General features: G+C 45.2%; 1 protein-coding gene across 3 annotated transcripts; it reads right to left on the minus strand.

The window, feature by feature from the left end:
• Positions 1-3,462: 3,462 nt before the first annotated feature.
• On the minus strand, positions 3,463-12,243 carry WSB1 (WD repeat and SOCS box containing 1). 3 transcript variants are annotated; one of them, XM_086624678.1, is made up of 9 exons: positions 12,116-12,243; positions 10,958-11,126; positions 9,724-9,992; positions 8,832-8,963; positions 8,378-8,478; positions 6,017-6,189; positions 5,518-5,631; positions 5,060-5,167; positions 3,463-4,568 (listed from the first exon to the last, which is right to left on the minus strand). In XM_086624678.1, the coding sequence occupies exons 1-9, from the start codon at positions 12,153-12,155 to the stop codon at positions 4,409-4,411; spliced, it is 1,266 nt and encodes a 421-aa protein (XP_086480804.1). In that variant the 5' UTR covers positions 12,156-12,243; the 3' UTR covers positions 3,463-4,408. The 3 variants fall into 3 exon arrangements, with proteins under 3 accessions (XP_086480804.1, XP_086480805.1, XP_086480806.1); XM_086624679.1 differs by lacking the exon at positions 5,518-5,631; XM_086624680.1 differs by lacking the exons at positions 9,724-9,992; positions 10,958-11,126.
• Between the last annotated feature and the right edge of the window lie 6,553 nt (positions 12,244-18,796).

Here is an 18,796-nt window from a genome sequence, read left to right on the forward strand (position 1 = left end):
TGGGGAGACTTCACAGGCATTTCAGGAGATTTCAGACTTCACTGAATTAAATACTCCGTATCTATCTCATGAAACCCTATGTTGCTGGGTGGCAGAGGAAAGAGGAAGTGTGCTTAGAAATAATTGTTGCCTTCAATTCTGTGCGTTAGACAGCAAAAATATCCCAACAGTCTCATCACTACACACCTGTGCTTCTGTCTTCCTTGGCTATCGTTGGAAAGTGGCCGCCCTTCTGTGTTGAGTTCAGAGACAGCGGGGAGAGCAGGTGTGCACACACAAAGGGCTGCAACGAGATGCCTTCACCTGCAAGTTTTTCTACTGTTACCTTCTTTCCACGTGCACAGAGAGCCGTGCAGGCAGGAGCTGGAGTTGGTTTTCATGCATCCTTAACTGCACAGACACAAGCTAAAGTTGTGTTGTCACTTAGACATCCGCAGAAGTGTGAAGTGCTCTCCAATGAAATGAGAAAAAGTTCCTCCTCTAGCGTGCAAGGGGCAAGTTGAGCTATCAGTTATGTTTGTGTAGGCGAAGAAGTGAGGTCAGAGTGAGATGAGATCGTGATTCCTGTCATGGAACCCTGATCTCACAACGCCAAGATAAAAGCTCATAAATAAATATTTTTCTCCTTGGCGCGACAAAGAACTCGGCCATCTGAAATAAAAGTGAGCATTCATGATCTTCTAATCTCATGTTAAAAATAAATAATATCTGCCCCAGAACTTCTGTCTGGAATTCAACTAGTTACACAAGGCGTAACCTTGCTGATAACTAATATTGTTATAATGAGATAAACAGAGTTACTGATTACTTATCTGAAGTTTACACTGGCTTTCTTTTCATTCCAGTACATCAATAATTAAAGCTGTTCTGAAATAGCTCTTTGCAGCTGGATTTGTTTGCTCTGTGTTTATAAAACAAAATTATCCTTCTGCAGAAGCCAGCATCACACATAAAACCCCTTTGCCTTACTCAGGTGGTTCTAATCGGAAATAATTACTTGGATAAACAGTTTCTGCCTGACAGCTTTTCCAGATTTCCCTTGGGATCTGGCATAACCTCTATCCTTTATGAAAATATGGTAATATGTAAGGAAAAGAAGTCATGGGATTCATCCACCCTATTTCTAAACTGTTCCAATGGAAGACTTTGTTCAGTATTAAAAAAAAAATCACACGAAATCTTAGCAGTGCTATTCAGTCTGTCCCTAAGTGAGTCAACTAAAATGCCGTGTGTGAATGTGGGAAGTAGATGTTGTTTTCAGAGCACTTCCAGAAGAAAAACTTCCTCCTGACTGAAGCTACAGTTTTCTCCAGGACTTGCTTCTCTCTGGTGCAGTTCCAGGCAGCCACTGCGGGCCAGCGTTTTTGGCCCCTGGGCTCCCGAGGCAGGCGGTCACTGGGGACCAGTTTGCAAACTGTCTCTGCATCTTTAGGCGTTCCTTCTCCCTGCCCCCTGTCCGAAGGCCAGACAGGATGGCCTCGTGGGGATGGAGCTGGCAGGAAGCTGTGCAGAGCTGGATTTTCGGATGAAAATCTGCGTAGCTCCATGGTATTCACACCATGAGAATTCAGCCTCATAGTTTTAGCACCCGTGTGCAAGAGACTTCGGCAGTTCAAGCACAGACTTTTCGAGGGCAGCAGAATACGGGATTTACTTTGGAATCGAGAGGAGCACGTTGCCTGAAATGCTCCTTCCTGCCTGCCCTCTGTGGTTGCCCTCGGTCGGGCTCGTTAAGAGCTGGGCTGTGATGGCATCAGGCTGCCGCAGCCCTCGCTGCGCCGCCCAGTCTCACCTCCAAAGCAGAGAGCACCCAGCCTTTGCCTTTCTTTCCCCCTTCTTCTCCTTGTAATGGGTTGACAGCTGTTAAGAACAGCTGGGAGGGAATTGGGATCAGCCTGGGATAGGTTTAGTTGCAGTCCAGCCCGTGACCTGGTGAGTCATTAAAGCAGCATGGTGACACATTCTATTTCCTTGCAAGCTGGGTTTTAATTCCTGAGGAAGTTCCCTCCTGTTGGCTTTGTTCTGTAGGTCTCCTTGGAAAATGGAAAGTTGATTTATGGTGTTTGGAAACAGTGTTTGGGGGAATCTTCCTGGAAAGTAGGCTTGGGTGTCTGGGCTGAGCTTTCGAGAAGGGCAGGTGGCTGGCTTGCTGTTGGCAGTCATCTCCTCTTTTGTATATGTGCAACTGAAGTAAGTGACTTTGAAAACACTGAAATACCACATTACTTTTCTTTCTTTGAATCCTACACGCAAGTGTTGCCGCTTGGCAGCGGTGCAGCGATACAGACACAGAGCCCAGGGCTATTCCTAGGCTTTTCAGGCTGAGGCTCGCTGGGCTGTGCTCAGTAGGAGTTCTCTTTGCCTTGTCATAGGCTTTTTGTCCTTCACCCCAGAAGACAAGGACATGGCCAGAAAATAATCTGCCAGTGGGACCAGATTGTTGAAGTAAAAAAGTGCCTTTGCAGTTTCAAGGCATTCTAGGCTCTTAAAATACTAATGGCGTGCCTGAGAACGAAATAATTGATTTAATTATATTCATTTTGTATAGTAGTCAAGTTGGTGGAAGCCAGGAAGGGGTTTAGCACTGTCCACACAAAAAGTAAAAAGGTGCATTAGTTGATGGAACGGGGTTGGGTGGAATCTCCCTGCCATTTTTCACGCTCAGCAGGAGTTGCACATCTTCCTTCCCTAACTTCAGGCTGTGGTTTGCCATGTGGCAAGGTCGTGTAAATAAAAGGGCCATGAGTCACCCAAGGTTGCAAAGCCCCACGTCATGATCACTGGACAATTTTAACTGCACTGGATATTTATGGATCAGGCTGTGATGATTCAGCATCTGGCCGTGTCCAGATCAGCCGTGTGCTGGCTGCTGGCCTGGGGCCTGGCACAGTTACAGGGATACGGTATCTTCCCATCCCTTGGCAACAGCCTCTGTGGTCTGAGAGGCTCTGCAGCCCTTCTCCTGCCTGTCCCCCACCCAGGAACCCGGGTAGCTGGCTGTTCTGTAGCTCAGTGAATTTGGAACAAGCCACTGGCTCTGTGAGAAGAATTTGGGGCTCCTGCTGGCAAGTTGTGAAATCCCTGCCTGCTACATCCTACGAATTATGTAATCCTTGGCATGACAAAGGAGGTGCACACCAAAACAGTGCTCTGCGGGAGCAAGGGAGTGAAGAGCAGCGTTCCACGTGTGCCAGTTCGCAGCCTGTGGCCACCATGGGTGGGTGTTGCGGTCAGAACACGGTGCAGGACCCGGGGAACACTTACATCATGTATGCTTTTGGCCCTGGCCCCTGTAAAAGGCTTCACGAAGTTGCTGTAGCTCTGCACAGCAAGTTTCACCGAGATGAGTGTACTGTGGTCCTGAAAAGGCAAACTGCACGCAGTCCTGCAGCAGCAGTGTCCCACTGGGACTGCTGCATGCAGATGGTGTTGATGAATCAGTCACCAGATGCGGGATCAGGAAACTTTTATACAAGATTTTAATAAAAAAGTTCAACAAAAAAATATATATCATCAGGCATTTTATGCAATGCATACATTCTTTATATCTGCAGGTACAGATAAATAACAGAAGGCAAAACCAAGTATTTTGCTTATCTTTGGCCAGTAACCAATAATCAGCCCTGGAGAGACACTGTAGGGTTAAAGAGGAATAAACCGAGTCTGTAAATTTCTCTCATTACAAAGTATCAGGCAATAATACAGTAGTTGGATTTTTCAAAGCACGGAAATGTTTCTTTAGCACTGCCCAATACTGGAATTTATCCTGGTTTGCTGCTATGGAACTTACGGCCTTCGTTAGCTGCACACGGGCAAGTCCTGGGTGCACGTTTGCCCTACGCCGGCCCGTAGCCCCCCTCCCTTCACCATGCATTGCTCTCAAAAGCCAAGCTGCCCCTCTCCGTCACAAACCTGGCACGAATCCCATCGATTTCCCAAACCCCAACCACCGTACGTGCACGCAGAGCAGTTACACCTCCTTAAGTCAGTATTTTTTCTAACCCCGTGTCCCAGAGTAACAGCCCTCCTTCCCCTTGACAGCACAGGTGCAGCCAACGGCTCGACCCCAGCAATATGTACATGACACACGTTAAAAACCAGAAAAGCAGTTTTTAAAGGTACACTGATAACATGTAGCAGCTTATGTCTACATATGTACATGTTTTCACAGTTACATTTTAAAAAACTGAGAACACCAGGAATACTTCTACCATGTTTTCTATAAATATCAAAAAATACCTGTCAGGCATTTTGACAAAATAGTATTTAGGTTATCACTTTAAATAGCTCTTGAAAACCTGTACAGTTTTAAGCTTAAAGGCTGTGAAGTTTGAGGATTCTTTAAAGTTTTTCACCAGTTTCAGCAGCTGGGCCATCTGCCAGTTTGATTTTTGGGGTTTTTTTGTATTCAAATCTGGTAACAAAGGAACTCCACCACTTTTGATGGGATAGGCAAGTTCTTGACTTGGTTGGTGGGCATCACTCTTCGAATTGCCATGCGACATAGATGCTGGAGACTGGACACTTGTCTTGGCGTTGCCCAGAAGTACACGCTGCCGTCCTGCGTCCTACAAAAACAAACCCCACACGAATGATTCCAGCTCAGTACACGTTCCCACATACGTTGCTAGTTAGGGAGAACGTGCTCTGGAGTGCCTGTTGCTCAGCTGTAGCTGCTCCAGGCTCATTCATGCTAGATGCCAGTTCTTCTCTTAAGCTATAGCAGCACAGTAAGCAACTTGCTGATTATTTGTGCAACAGGCCCGTGCAGATCTTCCAACAGCTGTGGAGCATACCGCCTGAAACACAACAACTGCCCTCAGCTAGCTAATGGCTTTTTCCAATCTGTCTTTTATTTATTCTCAAAGATAAGAAATGAGTTTATCAGCTTCTTGATTTTACTGCTATTGTGTAACATGTTTAAACAAAGAGTACCAAAATCAAGTCAGAATCAAGTTGCAAGTCATCGTTTGAAGATTTTTAGAATGCTTGGCCAGTTTTCAACCTTTTGTGTTACATTAATATTTTCGGGAGAGGGGAAGAAAAGCAGTATACTTGCCCTGCAGCTAGAACACTGCCATCAGTAGAAAAAGTACAGCAGAGCCCGTTGTTCAGAGGTGCAACTTGTACAGGGTATTCTTCATCAATTCTCCAGAATCTCACCATTCTGAAAAGGGAAGAACAAAGTAGGAGGTTATCAGGGTAGACATCTAGTTCTGCCTATTTCCTCTGACACTGCACAAAAACACTAATCTGAAGCAGAGCTCAGGGAATTTTAATAATCCTTTTATATGCATACAATGTGTTTTAATGCATTATTAACTCCATTTATGTTTTTCACTGTTTACAACCCCTCTTCTTCTGTTTTCAGCTGTTACACACTTAAGTTATTCAGATCATCTACTCTGTACACAACAAGTCGTTTCTCAGTTTAAAAAAAAAGCTGACCTAGTATTTAGAAGTTTCTGTCATATGGAAAGAATTAGAGGAGTGTAACAAATCTTTCCTCATACTTACTTATCGTCAGCAAGGCTTGCAACGTGTAGTCCATCGTGACTAAAAGATACCGATCTGACCCATCGGTCGTTTGCACCTCCAGCAAATATTGGAGTAGGAGGGGGAAACAGATGCCTGGAGATAGAGAGACACGTAGGGAACAGCATCCCGTTTAAGAACTATGGAAGTGTTTCCTTCAGCCTTGACTAGCAAAGCTGAGGTAAAAAAAAATGGATTGAACATTTAACTGTGAAATCAGGAGTGGCCATTGAACTGCTGTGTCTTTTGTAGTGCCGAACACTTCAGCTTTTTTTAAATTAAAATTTGAAGCACTGGTATTTTAATGGGTACTTTCTCAGCTAGAAGAATAATCTCCACTGCTCTGCCACTTCGGGATTACCATCAGCCACTGCTAAGATTTTCCCCAAGTCTAATTATCAATTAAATACATAAACCCATTAATTTTCAGTACTCATCTTCGCCCTAGGAGAAAGTTTCCAGATTTGACTACTTTACTTACCCAAATTCCATAAGAATAACTCCAATATGTGGATCCCAGACATAGACTCGAGTATCATAAGATGCAGTAGCCAGTAAGGCTCCATCAGGAGAAAACTCACAAGCTACAACATCATTGTGATGTCCTTCAAGTTTCCGTATCATGGAGTATTTATCCATATCCCAGAGAAAAACCTGCAATTAAATAAGCTAATGTTATAGCTCTGCTCAGAGGTGCAATGAAGCATTCACTTATTTTATTTTTTTTAAGTATAGCTGCTAGTCTTATTTAGGATTATATTAAAATCAGGCATTATGAATTACTACAATTAAGAAATATGCTCAGTGTCATACTCAGATTAAAATCAAGTTTTTAAAAAAATAATTAAAGCAGACATGCAAGTTCTAACTCAAGTTTGTTAAATGTTATTAACAAAATAAGCCAAAATATAAGATAAAGGCAACGCAGTTTAACCATGTAGCTTACTGAAATTCATGTATTACAAAGCTATTTTATTAAAATATGCAGAAATAAATAGGGTTAAACTCTACAGTCCCCTCTTTTCAGTAACTACCAAAATTTTAAGAAATATACAGACAGAAAATGTAAGGTTAACATATTGTTACTCCAGTGGCATCCCTTTGAGTTTAAGATCACTTGTTTACAATTGGCTTGGATCACCAACGTCAGCCTAGGAAGAGAAACAGATACTGCAAGCAAAAAGAATTTTCACAGCCAAAAGTTAAGTCTTTGGCAAAACAACAGGGAAGTCTAACCACATTATTAGAAAGGATTTATGCATTTTAAATCAAGTCAACAGTAAAAAAGACATTAACATTACAATTTATCCAGCTAATTGCATATTATATTATAAAAATTGATAAAAGGTGATAGTATTCTGGGATTTTACATGCAGTTGTACTTTATATAATCAAAACAAAGACTGTGCAGAATTACTTAATAGGAACGATCTATGTACTACAGCATCATTTTATAGCAAATGGAAGTCTTTAGCATAAGATGTTATGTGCCTCAAAGAGCTCCTTAGAGCCCCTGATTTTTCCCGACTCGGTTTTACTGCACAGATTAAATACTGACAGTGGATAAATTTACATGTTTGACCAAAGCAAACATAGCCTTAGTGTCTCACATACTTCCTAAAACTGAACCAGTTTACAATCAGTTATAAACGTGTTGACCAATTTCTCTAAAGAGACCCCAACATTCCATAAAACTGGAAACTAAGTTTCAGGTATCAGTGTGTTTCACTGCGGTGAAAATTATTAAAAAAATAAAGAAAAAAAAAAAGAAAGAAAGAAAGCAGAAAGTGGACATCAACCAGCACCTGCGTACGTACAGTACACCCTGCAGTCGAATGCAAGGTTACTTCGTCCTATGGAAAAGTTCGCCCCCAGCCTGGTAGCCAGAGATGCCACTCTTTCTGCCCAGCTAACACCATTGTGCTCCTGTGTGAGTGGTGCCAGCTTAACCTCAATCACACCAATATTGCTGCCACCACCTGTGACAGGGAAAGCAAGAAGCTTATGGAAAACACACAGCCTAAAGATATCAATGTACACATCCACATCTGCTCTATTTAAAGAAAAAACAAAGCCCAGACCTCAACGCTTCTCTATCAAATCTGCACGGATAATTTAAAGTATAAAAGCATTTGAACAGTCATCCATATAACGGGGTATCCAAGGATTGAACTGTGCTTTTTACTCAGCATCGCAAGGCTTCGTTAAACTCCCCACAAAGCCCCTCCAGCTACACTGAATTCCCCGCTCTGTTTTATCCTAGTTACTCAGTGCCAAGAAAAGCAGCTTATGGCATATGTGCTTTACCTGCACTGCTTTCAGTTCTCTAGCAGCACTAGAATACAGATGAAAACAAAACCAGTATGCTGTTCTTCGTTCTAGACCTTTTAGACACGAGTGCCATTTGTATTGGAAAACGGGTAGAAACATTTTTGTTCAGCGGGAGATGCCATGACTGGCTCAGACTTTGAAAAGTCCTTTTCATTGAGCAGGAAATAGAAAAGATAACATCAATCACAAAATAGTTTTATGCATTAATCTCAGTAACTTTTAACTGTAACTGGAAGCTTGGGTCTTCTTTGGTTTTACACTATGAACATGTGCATATGTGTAGAACTACTTCTCAAAGAATGCTCACAGTTTCTTCTACTAAAAGCAGTGCAAGTTCAGTTCATAAATCAGAGTCTCAAGGCACCATTTGCTACTTGAATTTCATGCACTTTTACATCATCATAAAACATTAGAAGTACGTGACACCGAGCACAAGCTTAATGTTACTTAGATTTAAAGTGATTATGCACAAATTCAGTAGATTCAGTGAACAAGAAACTCTGACACATACTGCTTTACTAGCTCCAACAGAACAGAGAACAGAGGAGTCTGGAGAGAATGCACAACCATATACCCAGTTCTGATGTCCTCTCAACACTTTCATCATATTCCCTAAAAAGAAAGACATTCTTGTAAGAATTGGTTAACTATTACAAATTCAAATTGAAAAGCTTTTCCAAAACAGTTCTTCCTTTATAAGATTTTTATACAATTTTTCCAAACAATATCTTGCAGAGTCATTCTACACAGAAATGAAAATTCTGTCAGGCAGCACTCCTAACTTAACCTAATACCAGCTTACACTTTTAGGGTACACAAAGAATTTCACGCGAGCGTACAGAGCGAGGGACTAATGGAACAAAATGATCTTTAAATGCTGACACAACTGAGCCTATAGCAGCCAAAGAGGAGAGCACGTGAATATTTCTCCTATGTATTACAGCAGATAAGCTTCAAACGCATACCGTCATCTTTCAGGTCCCACACTCGCAGTGTTTTGTCTCTGGACGCAGACACTAAAATCAGGCTGCCATCTGGGGCAAAGGTTAAGTCTCGGACAACTTCGGTATGGTCCATCAGGTTAAGGAGGAGTTTTCCTGTTACGTGAAAACAACACAATTTCAAAATGAAGGACAATTTTGTAGAAATGCTCCCTACAGTAGAAGCATGTGTATCCTTTCAGTCTCTTCTGCATTAAGAGGCAATTTCCTGAATCTATACACTGGAACTATATGGCTCATAAATATGGCAAGTGTTGTCTTTCAGTAGACATCTCTGTTCTAAGCTTAAGCTTTCAAGATAGTCACAGTTACTTAATAGTCATTAGTTTGATTTTTTTTAAAGCAGAGTTCTCTCTCAACCTAGCAGCTATGCTACCAGCTAAACTGAGATTCCCTAATTTCAGAGTCAGTTTCTTATCATTTGAACAATTGTTCACTTTAAAAAAATAAAAGGTGTTCATCAACATAATCCTTCCCCATACTCAAGAAGAGAGAGCAACTTTATGTTTGGAAAGTTTCCTTTGTTTTAAAGCATATCAGAACTACAATCCAGCAGAAGGTTTTGGAGTAAACAACCAATATACACAAAGTCAATCACATACGTAACCATTTTGCAGCAACAAGGCTTCATCTTCCACCACGTAAATCTCAAAGCATGACCTGAGTCTGTCTGTTCCTCTAGCAGTACTTGAACACTGCTAGTTTCAGGAGTTGCTGCGTTTTTTTAAGATTACCTAATTTGTATTCGAGGCTCAGTTCTCAGTTACAGTTCCATAAGCAGTTCACTCTGTCTATTAATGATGTTATTGCTACAAAAAGTGACCGTGGAGTGCCACCTTCCCCTCACACACGCTACCTGTGTACACATCCCATATCTTGATGCGCCCGTTGTTCAGGCCTGTTGCCAGCAGAAGCTGGTCTTGCCCAAATTTGAAACGGTGCCATTCGATGTTGACGCAGCGGCTCTGCTTCTCGGGCACCGAGGACCCAAACGCCAGGCTCCAGACGATATCGCCACAGTCTATGATATGTTCACAAGGCTTGTTCTTCTGACCACTGTCACTGCTCTGCCTCGGGAGTCTGGTACTGGCAGAGTTTGCAACATTCTTTGTGCCACGCAACAAGCTGCAAAACAAGCAAAAAATTATAAAAAAAAAAAATAGCATAAAGTATCTTGATAAATAAATAGAACAAAAAAAGTCTTTAAGATATAATGAAATCTATGAGTCGCCATAACGTACGTTTTGGAGGCCTATACTGATGCATTTTTACATTCAAATTATAAAATCAGCTTTTTCTTGTAATCATGAAAAATCATTAACACCTGGAAACCTTCTTACACAATGCAACACTAATACTTTTGCACACATTTCTACCTCTGTGGAGAGCCATATATTAATTTAACCCACTGTGAAAAACATTTTTAAAGCCTTTACAGAAAAATTAGTTACAAAAATGTTTAAGACTTTCTGCTAAACAAGCAAAAAGTACCCTGCAATTCACTTGCAGGTGTTACATACTGGGAAAAGATGCCCAGGCCAGCATCTGAAAGCCAATTAACCACCACCAGAAAGAGGAAAAAAAAAAAAGTAAGGTGGAATTTGCTGGGAGGGGAAGTGTAACCAGCTACACAAATGCAACTGCTGGTTACTGGTGCAACCTGCAAGTGAAAATAAAATGTATCTTTTGGATCTCAACTTGTATCCTAGTAAGAATAAGGGAAGACGTTCGCCTTTAAGTGAACTCCTAAAAGGTAAAACTAAATAGCTTTCTAGTAGGAAATCTGTAAGTCTACATCTGCCCAAGTCTTTGAATTTTCCTTTCATTCTAACCTTCTCTTATTTCAGAGCACCTGAATCAATTAGTAAATCCCTCTTCCTTAACCTTTGTGAGGTTGCAGTGCAGTTGTTTCTCTTGCTGGCCACAGAAGAAGAGAGAAAACAACAGCTGTTACTATAAAGAATTAGTTTTTCCCAAAGATGTCAAAGCCTAAAAAACCAATACATGCGTTTTAATCTATGAAAAGTCATCTCCTACTTGAAATACTTAAAGTTTTCAGGTGAATTAAAAGCCATACAGTTTTGTCTTACAAGTTATTAAGGCACTGAGCCCAGGGAACCAGCTTCACTATGCGATGCCCTTGTGACCAAGCAAAGTAAGATCCATCGGGAGCAAACGCAACAGTCCAGTTTTCACGTCCACACTTCTTGTCAAAAGGAGAAGTTGGGGCTAAGAGTTCTCCTACAGTGCGTGATCGTGCTGAAAAGAAAACAAAGAGGAAATTCCATTAAAAAAAAAAAAGGCAGCATATTTTACAATGTTACAAGCAAACCAGGCGATATGTTAATTATTTTGCTGTTCTTTCGTGACATTTAGATGGACTGGGGAAAGGGTTTTATTGTCACTGTGTAACCTATTAGAGGACTAAGCCTCAACGGCAAAAGAGAAAAGCTTAGAGTTAAAATGTCCCAGCTCTCACGTAACTAATAGCACACCTTGGTATCAGAAACAGAACTCAAATGAACTAAAAATTTACTGAAACCAGCTATTACTTCAATTATTCTAACTGTACCTGTAGAGACAGCAGTAGAACCATGCTCCAACTTGACCTAATACTTCAGATTAGCAAAGAAGATGCTCAGTAATTATTTTTTTTTTTTTACCTTTAGACAAAACCGTGAGTAGCCGTGCGGTCGGATTAGCCGATTTTCCCCCGTTTTACAGTGTAACTGGACGTACCGCACTTTCCGCACCCCCGGGTGCGGGCCCCGCGCGTCGGACACCCCCCACCGGTGCCGACCACCGCGCCCGGCGGCGGAGGCGGATCCAAGCGGCTGCCGCGGGCGGCCCCTCCCTGCGGGCCGGGGCCGGAGCCGCGGGGCCCCGCAGCGGGCCCTGCCGCCGCCCCGGCGCCCTCGGCCGGGCAGCGCCCACCTTCTGCCCCCGGGAAGAAGCCGCCCGTGGCTGTGGAAGGAACGAGTCAGTCCGGAACCGAGAGCCGTCCCGCCCGGCCCGTGCTGCTGCGCGGTGCAGCCGTGCGCCCGCGCCGCGGCCCGGCCCGCACAGCCGGGGGCTCCCGCACCGGGGCCCGGCGGCACCTCCGCCGCCCCGAACGGGCGAGTGCGGAGCCAGCCCCGGCCACGGAGCCGCTGAGCCCGGTCACGGGCGGCGCTAACCCCACCCGCGCCCTGCCGGCCCGAGCCCCGAGCCGAGCCAGCCGCGCTGCCCCGGGCGCGCCCGCCCCTCACCGATGAGCTTCTCGTTGACGCTCAGGGGAAAGCTGGCCATCGACGGGGCCGCCCTTCGCACCGGCTCGGCACCTGCAACGCAGCGGGAGCGACCGCGGTTCGCCGGGGACGCGGGGACTGGCACAAAATGGCGGCCGCGGCGCGGGGTGTAGCGCGGGGCGGGGAGGCGGCGGCCCGGCCCCGCCGCGCTGCCGGAGGACGCGCCCCCCTCGCTCCGCCCGCGGGGAGCCGGGGGGCTCAGCCTGCCGTTGCTCCGCGCCTGCCCCCTCGCCGTTAACGTGACCTTCGTTCCGCCCGCGGCGCTGGTCTCATCCCGCCCCTGCACCGAACGGCGGCCGGGCGGCTCTCGGCACCGGGCAGCGCGGCCCCGGTGCCCCGTCGTGCCCGCCCGCGCTGGCCGAGCACCCGCTGGCTTCCCGCATGGCTTCGGCTCTCCCTGCCCGTCGGAGCGTGGCTCCATCCGCTGCCGTATCCCGCCCTGGTTCCCAGAGACGGTCCAAACCTGCGGGCTGGTAGAACCCCCCGCCCCGTTCCTGCTGTGTCTGCGGGAAAACGGGACACGGCAACGCCGGAGGAAGAGTTGGGCAGCAAGGGCTGCAGGTACAGCCCGGTTTAGCAACGTCTTTCAATGCCATTGATGCCAAAAGATGAGTCGCGTTTTAATTACACTGGGGGGTTAAATCTGTAGTGACCTGGCTCCCTCAAAACATGGGGGTTTGCAGAGAAGAACTGTAGAGACTCCCCCGACATGACAATTAAAAGCTTTTTATAGCCGCTGTTGTGGGGATGTACTAATGAGGTTGTGTTGATAAACTGCGGAGTCCTCTAAAGGGATAAGAAATGTTCTTACGTTGCTGAAGGGCCCGACCAGCAGCAGCTGACGTTGCTGCCGCAGTGAGGGAGATAGAGACCGTCTCCATTATCTTCTAAGCCGGGTTGTGACATCCTTGATGTCTGTTTGACCGTGGAACTGCAAGGCAGCACGTAAACCAAAAAATATGCGAAAGCTTATGACTGCGTTGTGGAATGTGGGTAGGACAGCGATGTGTGCGCTTGATTTCATCTTCCCTAGTAAGGGGCTGGAAAATTCTTGGGTTTTTCCTACTCTCTGATGTTTCTGTCTAAACGTGTATAGCTCGGCATCTAAATCCAGCACAAGATCTGGTTTATGATAAAAGTTTTGAATTTACTGTTAAAGTTAACGGAGTTATCCATAAACAACTTGGAGAAAGAGACCCTGAGGCCACCTCATGCTCTGCATGATTTTTTATGAATATCTGTGTATTCCCCTGTGTCCTTCACTTCCTTTTCCTATTTCTCCTTTCGTGTATTCTTCCCCTCTTCTATACTAGGTGACTCATCTTTGCTCTCTCTTTGGACTTCAGAAAAGCACACAGCAGGATAATTAAATGCAGATAATAACTATTATTTCATTCCAAAGTAGTGGCCTCGCTGAAATATGCTGAAATAGCTGTATGGATTAGCGATTCTGCTGTAGCAACATCCAGAAATTACCCTCGTGTAAGCAAGGCCAGCGAAGTGTTTTTTGAAATCACGTAGTGAGACAACATCAAAGAAAGGAGCAGAAGGACGTTTTGAATGTTTGGTGGTTCAAACATTAGCATGGATTGGTGCTGGTTTGTAGAAACTCTCTTAGCACATCATAGCAATAATTTGACACAGTGCTTTTTAGCAGCATAATCCTCTTCCTGCTCTATCAATCCTCTGCTGCCCGCAGATGGAAAAGCCCTAAGCAGCTATCTTCACTTAATCCCTCAACAACGTCTTATAACACGTCAGATTTGTAGCCAGGGAGTATTGTGAAATGCTGCTTTGGGTTTACTCATAAGTTGCGAGTGTTTGACCAGCCTCTCCCAGCTGAGAGGACTCACTTTGTGGGATTTCTCCTGAGGGTCTGAGCTCCCACGCAGCCAGAACAAGGCTGGGTTCTGTTTGCTTACCTTGGGGGGCCGTTACAGCCAGGGAAGGAGAGCAGCTGAGTTAGGCAGCCTGTAGAAGTGTTACCACATTGCTGGCTTTCTTGATAGTTTTCTTTTTTTAAAGCAGCAAAGTGTTTGGCAATTTTTTAATTCTTGAAGTCTCTGTATTTCTGTAAGTACTGCTCTAGTAGTGGGTGTTTCTTTCTCAGTGTGCTTTCTGTTCATTAATGTAATAGATTGGAGGGCCAGGAGAGATGATTAGCTCATTTAGTCTGGGTTTTGTGTAACAGAGGAATATAATTTAGTCTGATTTAACACACCTTCAAACAGGGAAGATTTCCAGCAGTTACACTGTTGTTCAGCCTTTACAATAATGGAGTCCAAATGCCAATCTTTGAACTTTCCAGTCTGTGTTTTGTGTGTTATGGACACTAAAGCAAATTGTTAGATATAAATTCCCACGTTTTTGCAAGTTTATAATAAATTGTTTGGTGTCACAGGCTGTCCTGGAGACATTACTAGCACTTTCACTTTTCATGCCTGGCTGGAAGGGCTGTTGCCTCATGTCTGAAGCCAGAGGAGAAGAGGTGGAAAGCTGGTTTCTGTCTGCAAGTTACCAACTCGACCGTTCTGGTCGGTAAAACGCATGTTTCTGAAAATCAGTCAAAACTTGAGAAGAAAAGGAATGCACATTTCCTTTCTCAGCGCCCTTGTCGTGGTTATTTGCGTTGTACAGGAAGCACACTGGATGATTTTTCGGATCGTTTTTGCTGTGCTTTGCTGGTGAGGCATAGCTGTGGAATCAAGGGTGGCACCAGGCTGCATACCCCACACCGTCACGTGCTGCGAGGGCCCGCGAGGCTGCACGAGTGACTCAAGGCTGATTTATGTGTTTTCCATTATTTTCCTTTATGGATGCAGCTGCCAAGCCTGCACAGTGCTGTTCAGCTGGGAAGCTCATAAACTCAATGCCATCTTTCTCCATCAAGACTTTACGCACTGCAATAAGCTTTCACAAATGAAAGGGCTCTTGTCTGCCTGTCTTGGAAATACGTTCCGAGATGCAGGTTATGGAGCTTTTCCCCAGGCTGCGGAAGCGACAGGATCTGCTTATTTCACATTCTTGTGTTCTCATGTGGTGAATCTAGTTATACTCATTTCATCTGGTTTTTGTCTTCTGATTTTTAAACTGATTTGTGATTGTATGTTTCTCAATCAGCTTTGTTGAAGTCTTTTTGACTCAGTCAGTCATTAGACTGGGCTAGGAAGGCCATCTGGAATCAGTGTGTATCCCAAATAAGGGACTGTGCAGCTTTTACAGAAATTGGTTTTGGAGCTGTTTTCTCTTTGTATCCCTTTGTAACATGATCTGGGGTTTGGAAAATGAGCCTAGGTGTTTGCCTCATGCATTTCCTGTCTCCCGGCTACTTGCAAGACTCTCAGCAGTGTGCTGGCTGTGCCGCATTCCCATTGCTTGTGGCCTCATGCTGGGAGGCTCCCACCACTGAAAGGCTGTTCGTTCTGGTTTATGAATTCTAGTGCAGATCAGCAGTGAACTTGGATCATGGTTCCTGTCCAAGTTCTGCTGATTGCACAAGCCATCCTGACAAGGTGGTTCTGTTCAGGGACCACTGAGGCTGTCGGTTTCTGTTAGTTGTGGGTGGTTGTGTTGCACAGACGGACTTCTGGAAGTTAGGTCAGCACAGTGAGCATAAAATACATAGCAAAGCACCAGAAAAGCCCATGGTGCTTTTTGGGCCCACAAGTTATGTCCTCCCTCCTCATAGCTGTCGTTCCATAAAGCATTCCTGACAGATGATAGGTAAGGGAACAACTAGGGCCAGTCACACCAAGACCAAAGTAGCAATAAATAGCGCACACATCTTGGTGGTTTGGCTGTCATTAACAATTACGCTATTTATAGTCTACGCTGTTAATAATTCACAAGGTGCCGTTTGTTTTGAGTCGACTCCTTGGGATGGAGAAAGTTCAGCATGAGTTTGTGGAGACACAAGAGAAGATAAAAGGAAAAACTGAATGAAGAAGATCTAACTCAAACAAAAAGATATTTTTAAATGCACTGAGAGTCGTGTGCTAAGTGCTTATTGAGTTACTGTGGGAATTGAGTGAAAAAATTCCTTTTCTCTTTGAAAAGCTTTAGGCCAAAATACTTGGACTTGCCAAGCAATGATCAAATAGTGTGGAAGTTCAGTAGAAAGTGAAGGTGGTCCAAGTGACAGCTCCACCAGTTGAAGGATTAAAAAAACTTGACATACAAATAAAGCAACACCCCAGTCCTGCAAGAAGCTGTTTAGACTGTGTGAGACCTTGTGTACTAGGCTTTGCAATTTCGTATACTGGGAACATTTTTTTAAAACTCTAAGCAGTCTTTGCCCCTCTCAGTCTCTCCCCGCCACCCGTGCCGGTGTATTCCGTGCTGTGAAATGCTGCTGTGACGGGTACGGTTTCAGCTGGTACTTCATTTCATGGACATGTTGTTATTTGCCTGGTGACTACAGGTAACATTGGCACAGTTTAGCTGCTTAGTTTGGGGCTTCTGGCCCCGATAAGGTCGCAGTCTAAATAGACAAGACAAACAGTGGCTGGGAGGGGAAGCGGGGAGATGAGGCCACTTTCTCAGGGTCATTGTGACGCTGCCGGGAGCATCATCGTATGATTTTCCCACAGGCACTTCACGCACTAGATGAGACCAGCTCCCCTGTCGTAATTCTGAGCTGTCGTTTCTCTGTCCCCTTCTCCCTCATTGCTCTGGAGCTTATTCGTCACTGCTTATCCTGAGAATTAGAATTAGTGTTCTGTAGGTGGTCATAAATTGATGAACATCTGGTACCTAAGGGGTTAATCTGTAGAGGTGTCCTGGAAGAGCATGCTGTGGAGATGTTGCACAGATGGAATATCAGAGAGAGACTACATGATTTTTCTCTGCATTCTTTTGGTCTCTTTGGGATTTTATAACTTCTGGACCACATCTTTGGGTGTAAGAAATGGGGCCGATGGCTCAGTGTGGGTGGTGAATTCAGCGCTGGTGTGACGAGCAGCTGCACTGGAATAAGGGAGAGAGTTTCGAGTTGATTCCCTGTAGGTTCAAACCCGTTGCTTCTTTGCAAGCTGGCCGTGGTATTGCAGCTTGTAAGGGAGCTGCTTTCAGAAACACCCGTGCTAAATTTACCCTCTGAAGTTACGGCGCTGTTATCTCAGATGGCTGAAGGTCACGCTGAGTTTTGAACTTGAACTGTCCTAAACAAGGAGAGTAGAAAGGGGTCCCTGTATGACAGCGAAAGCCCGTCAGCCTCGCTCGAGTTCACCGGATCCACCCCTAAATATAAGTCAGCGTAATCTCAAATATCCCTGCCCTCACCACGCAGCTATTTCACTTCTTTCAGAGATCCTTACTAAACCAAACTGGTTTTATGTGTTCCTCTTCGGCCCGTGTTGCCTCTGAACCCAGCTGCCCATAACTTCAACGTGTTCGAAGGCGTCGCGGCTCCGCGCGGGAGCAGCGTGGTGCCTGGCAGGCGCGGGCACTCGGGCTGCGGTGTTTCCCTCTGATTTGAAATGACATTCTTTCCCACTGCGCCGGAAAAATGTTACTGAGCTGTTTTGTGTTCCTTTGGCTTCAGTTCCCTCACTCTCCTCTGCCATTATGTCTGATCATTTACAGTGGTGCGAAACACCACGTCTCTCATTATAACCAGGGTTAAAAACAGTGTTCTAACTGGTTTGTTAAAGTCAGAGAGGATGCAGGGCCTCGTGGCCAAAGCACGGGGTGTGGGATCAGAAGAGCTAGCTGCTTTTCCTAACTTTGCTACCTACTTCCCAGAGAATTTGGGCAAGTCATTAAGCCCAGACTTATACCAAACTTAATTATAACCAGCTCGGTTCAGGAAGGGTAACGCGGTGCTCTGAGACAGAGATGCTAAGTCTTATGAGAACTGCAAAATACGGTAACTGAATACTAATTGTTTTGTGGAGCAGTTTCTCTTCTACCCTGTAGATTTAGAAGCCTCCTACATCCAAGCAAAATGTACCGTGAGGCAATGATATAAACTAAGGCAGAGGTGTTAAACAATAGAAAGTCAGGCCTGGTGGCATACTGGAGTTCGTGCAGGGTGAGTGGTACAGGGGCAGTGCCCTTCGGCAATCCCTGTGTGCCATTTGCCTGAACACGGAGACGCTCCTCGACAGATTCCTGCTAATGCTTGATGGGGTTTGAGCAAAGGTCTAGTCCGGGCCAGCTTCCTGTCGAACGCACGGAAAAGAAATTCGAAGCTTCAGCACAGGCCTCTTCTCTCCTGCCCTCTCTTCCCGCCACAAGCAGCATGGGCAGGCAGCCCGGGAGCTGCTGGAGAGACGGTGCCCCTCTTGGCCCCCTTGGCTTTGCCAGCGCAGCTGCAGGCTCCAGGCAGATGTGGCTTAGCTCTTGTTCGGCTGCTGAGCTGTACTTCAGTCCCCTCTGGTTTTTTTTTCACTTTGCAAACTTGCTTCCCTTCCTTCCCCAAGGTGCCAGATTCCTAATTTGACTTCCGTTTTCAGGGCACCCAGGACTGGCGGGCAGCGCCGATCAGCACGGAGGGAGCTCTCAGCACAGCAGTGCTGTCCGATGGGACAGACTCATCTCACTTCCATACGGAGGCGAAGGATCTGTCCGGCTGATGTCCTGGTCTGCCACAAGCCCTGTCTGCCAGATTTAAAATAGCCTTTCTTGGACTGCTTATTCTTC

Source organism: Tauraco erythrolophus, chromosome 21 (assembly GCF_009769465.1).
Source record: "Tauraco erythrolophus isolate bTauEry1 chromosome 21, bTauEry1.pri, whole genome shotgun sequence".
Taxonomy (NCBI): Eukaryota; Metazoa; Chordata; class Aves; order Musophagiformes; family Musophagidae; genus Tauraco; species Tauraco erythrolophus.

Coding starts and splice junctions, on each gene's coding strand:
- WSB1 (XM_086624678.1), bottom strand. CDS start 12,155: ATGGCCAGCTTTCCCCTGAGCGTCAACGAGAAGCTCATCG. Junction 5,632..6,016: donor GTTATTCTTATGGAATTTGG/GTAAGTAAAGTA, acceptor CTCTATCTCCAG/GCATCTGTTTCCCCCTCCTA. Junction 5,168..5,517: donor GCAAGCCTTGCTGACGATAA/GTAAGTATGAGG, acceptor TTCCCTTTTCAG/AATGGTGAGATTCTGGAGAA.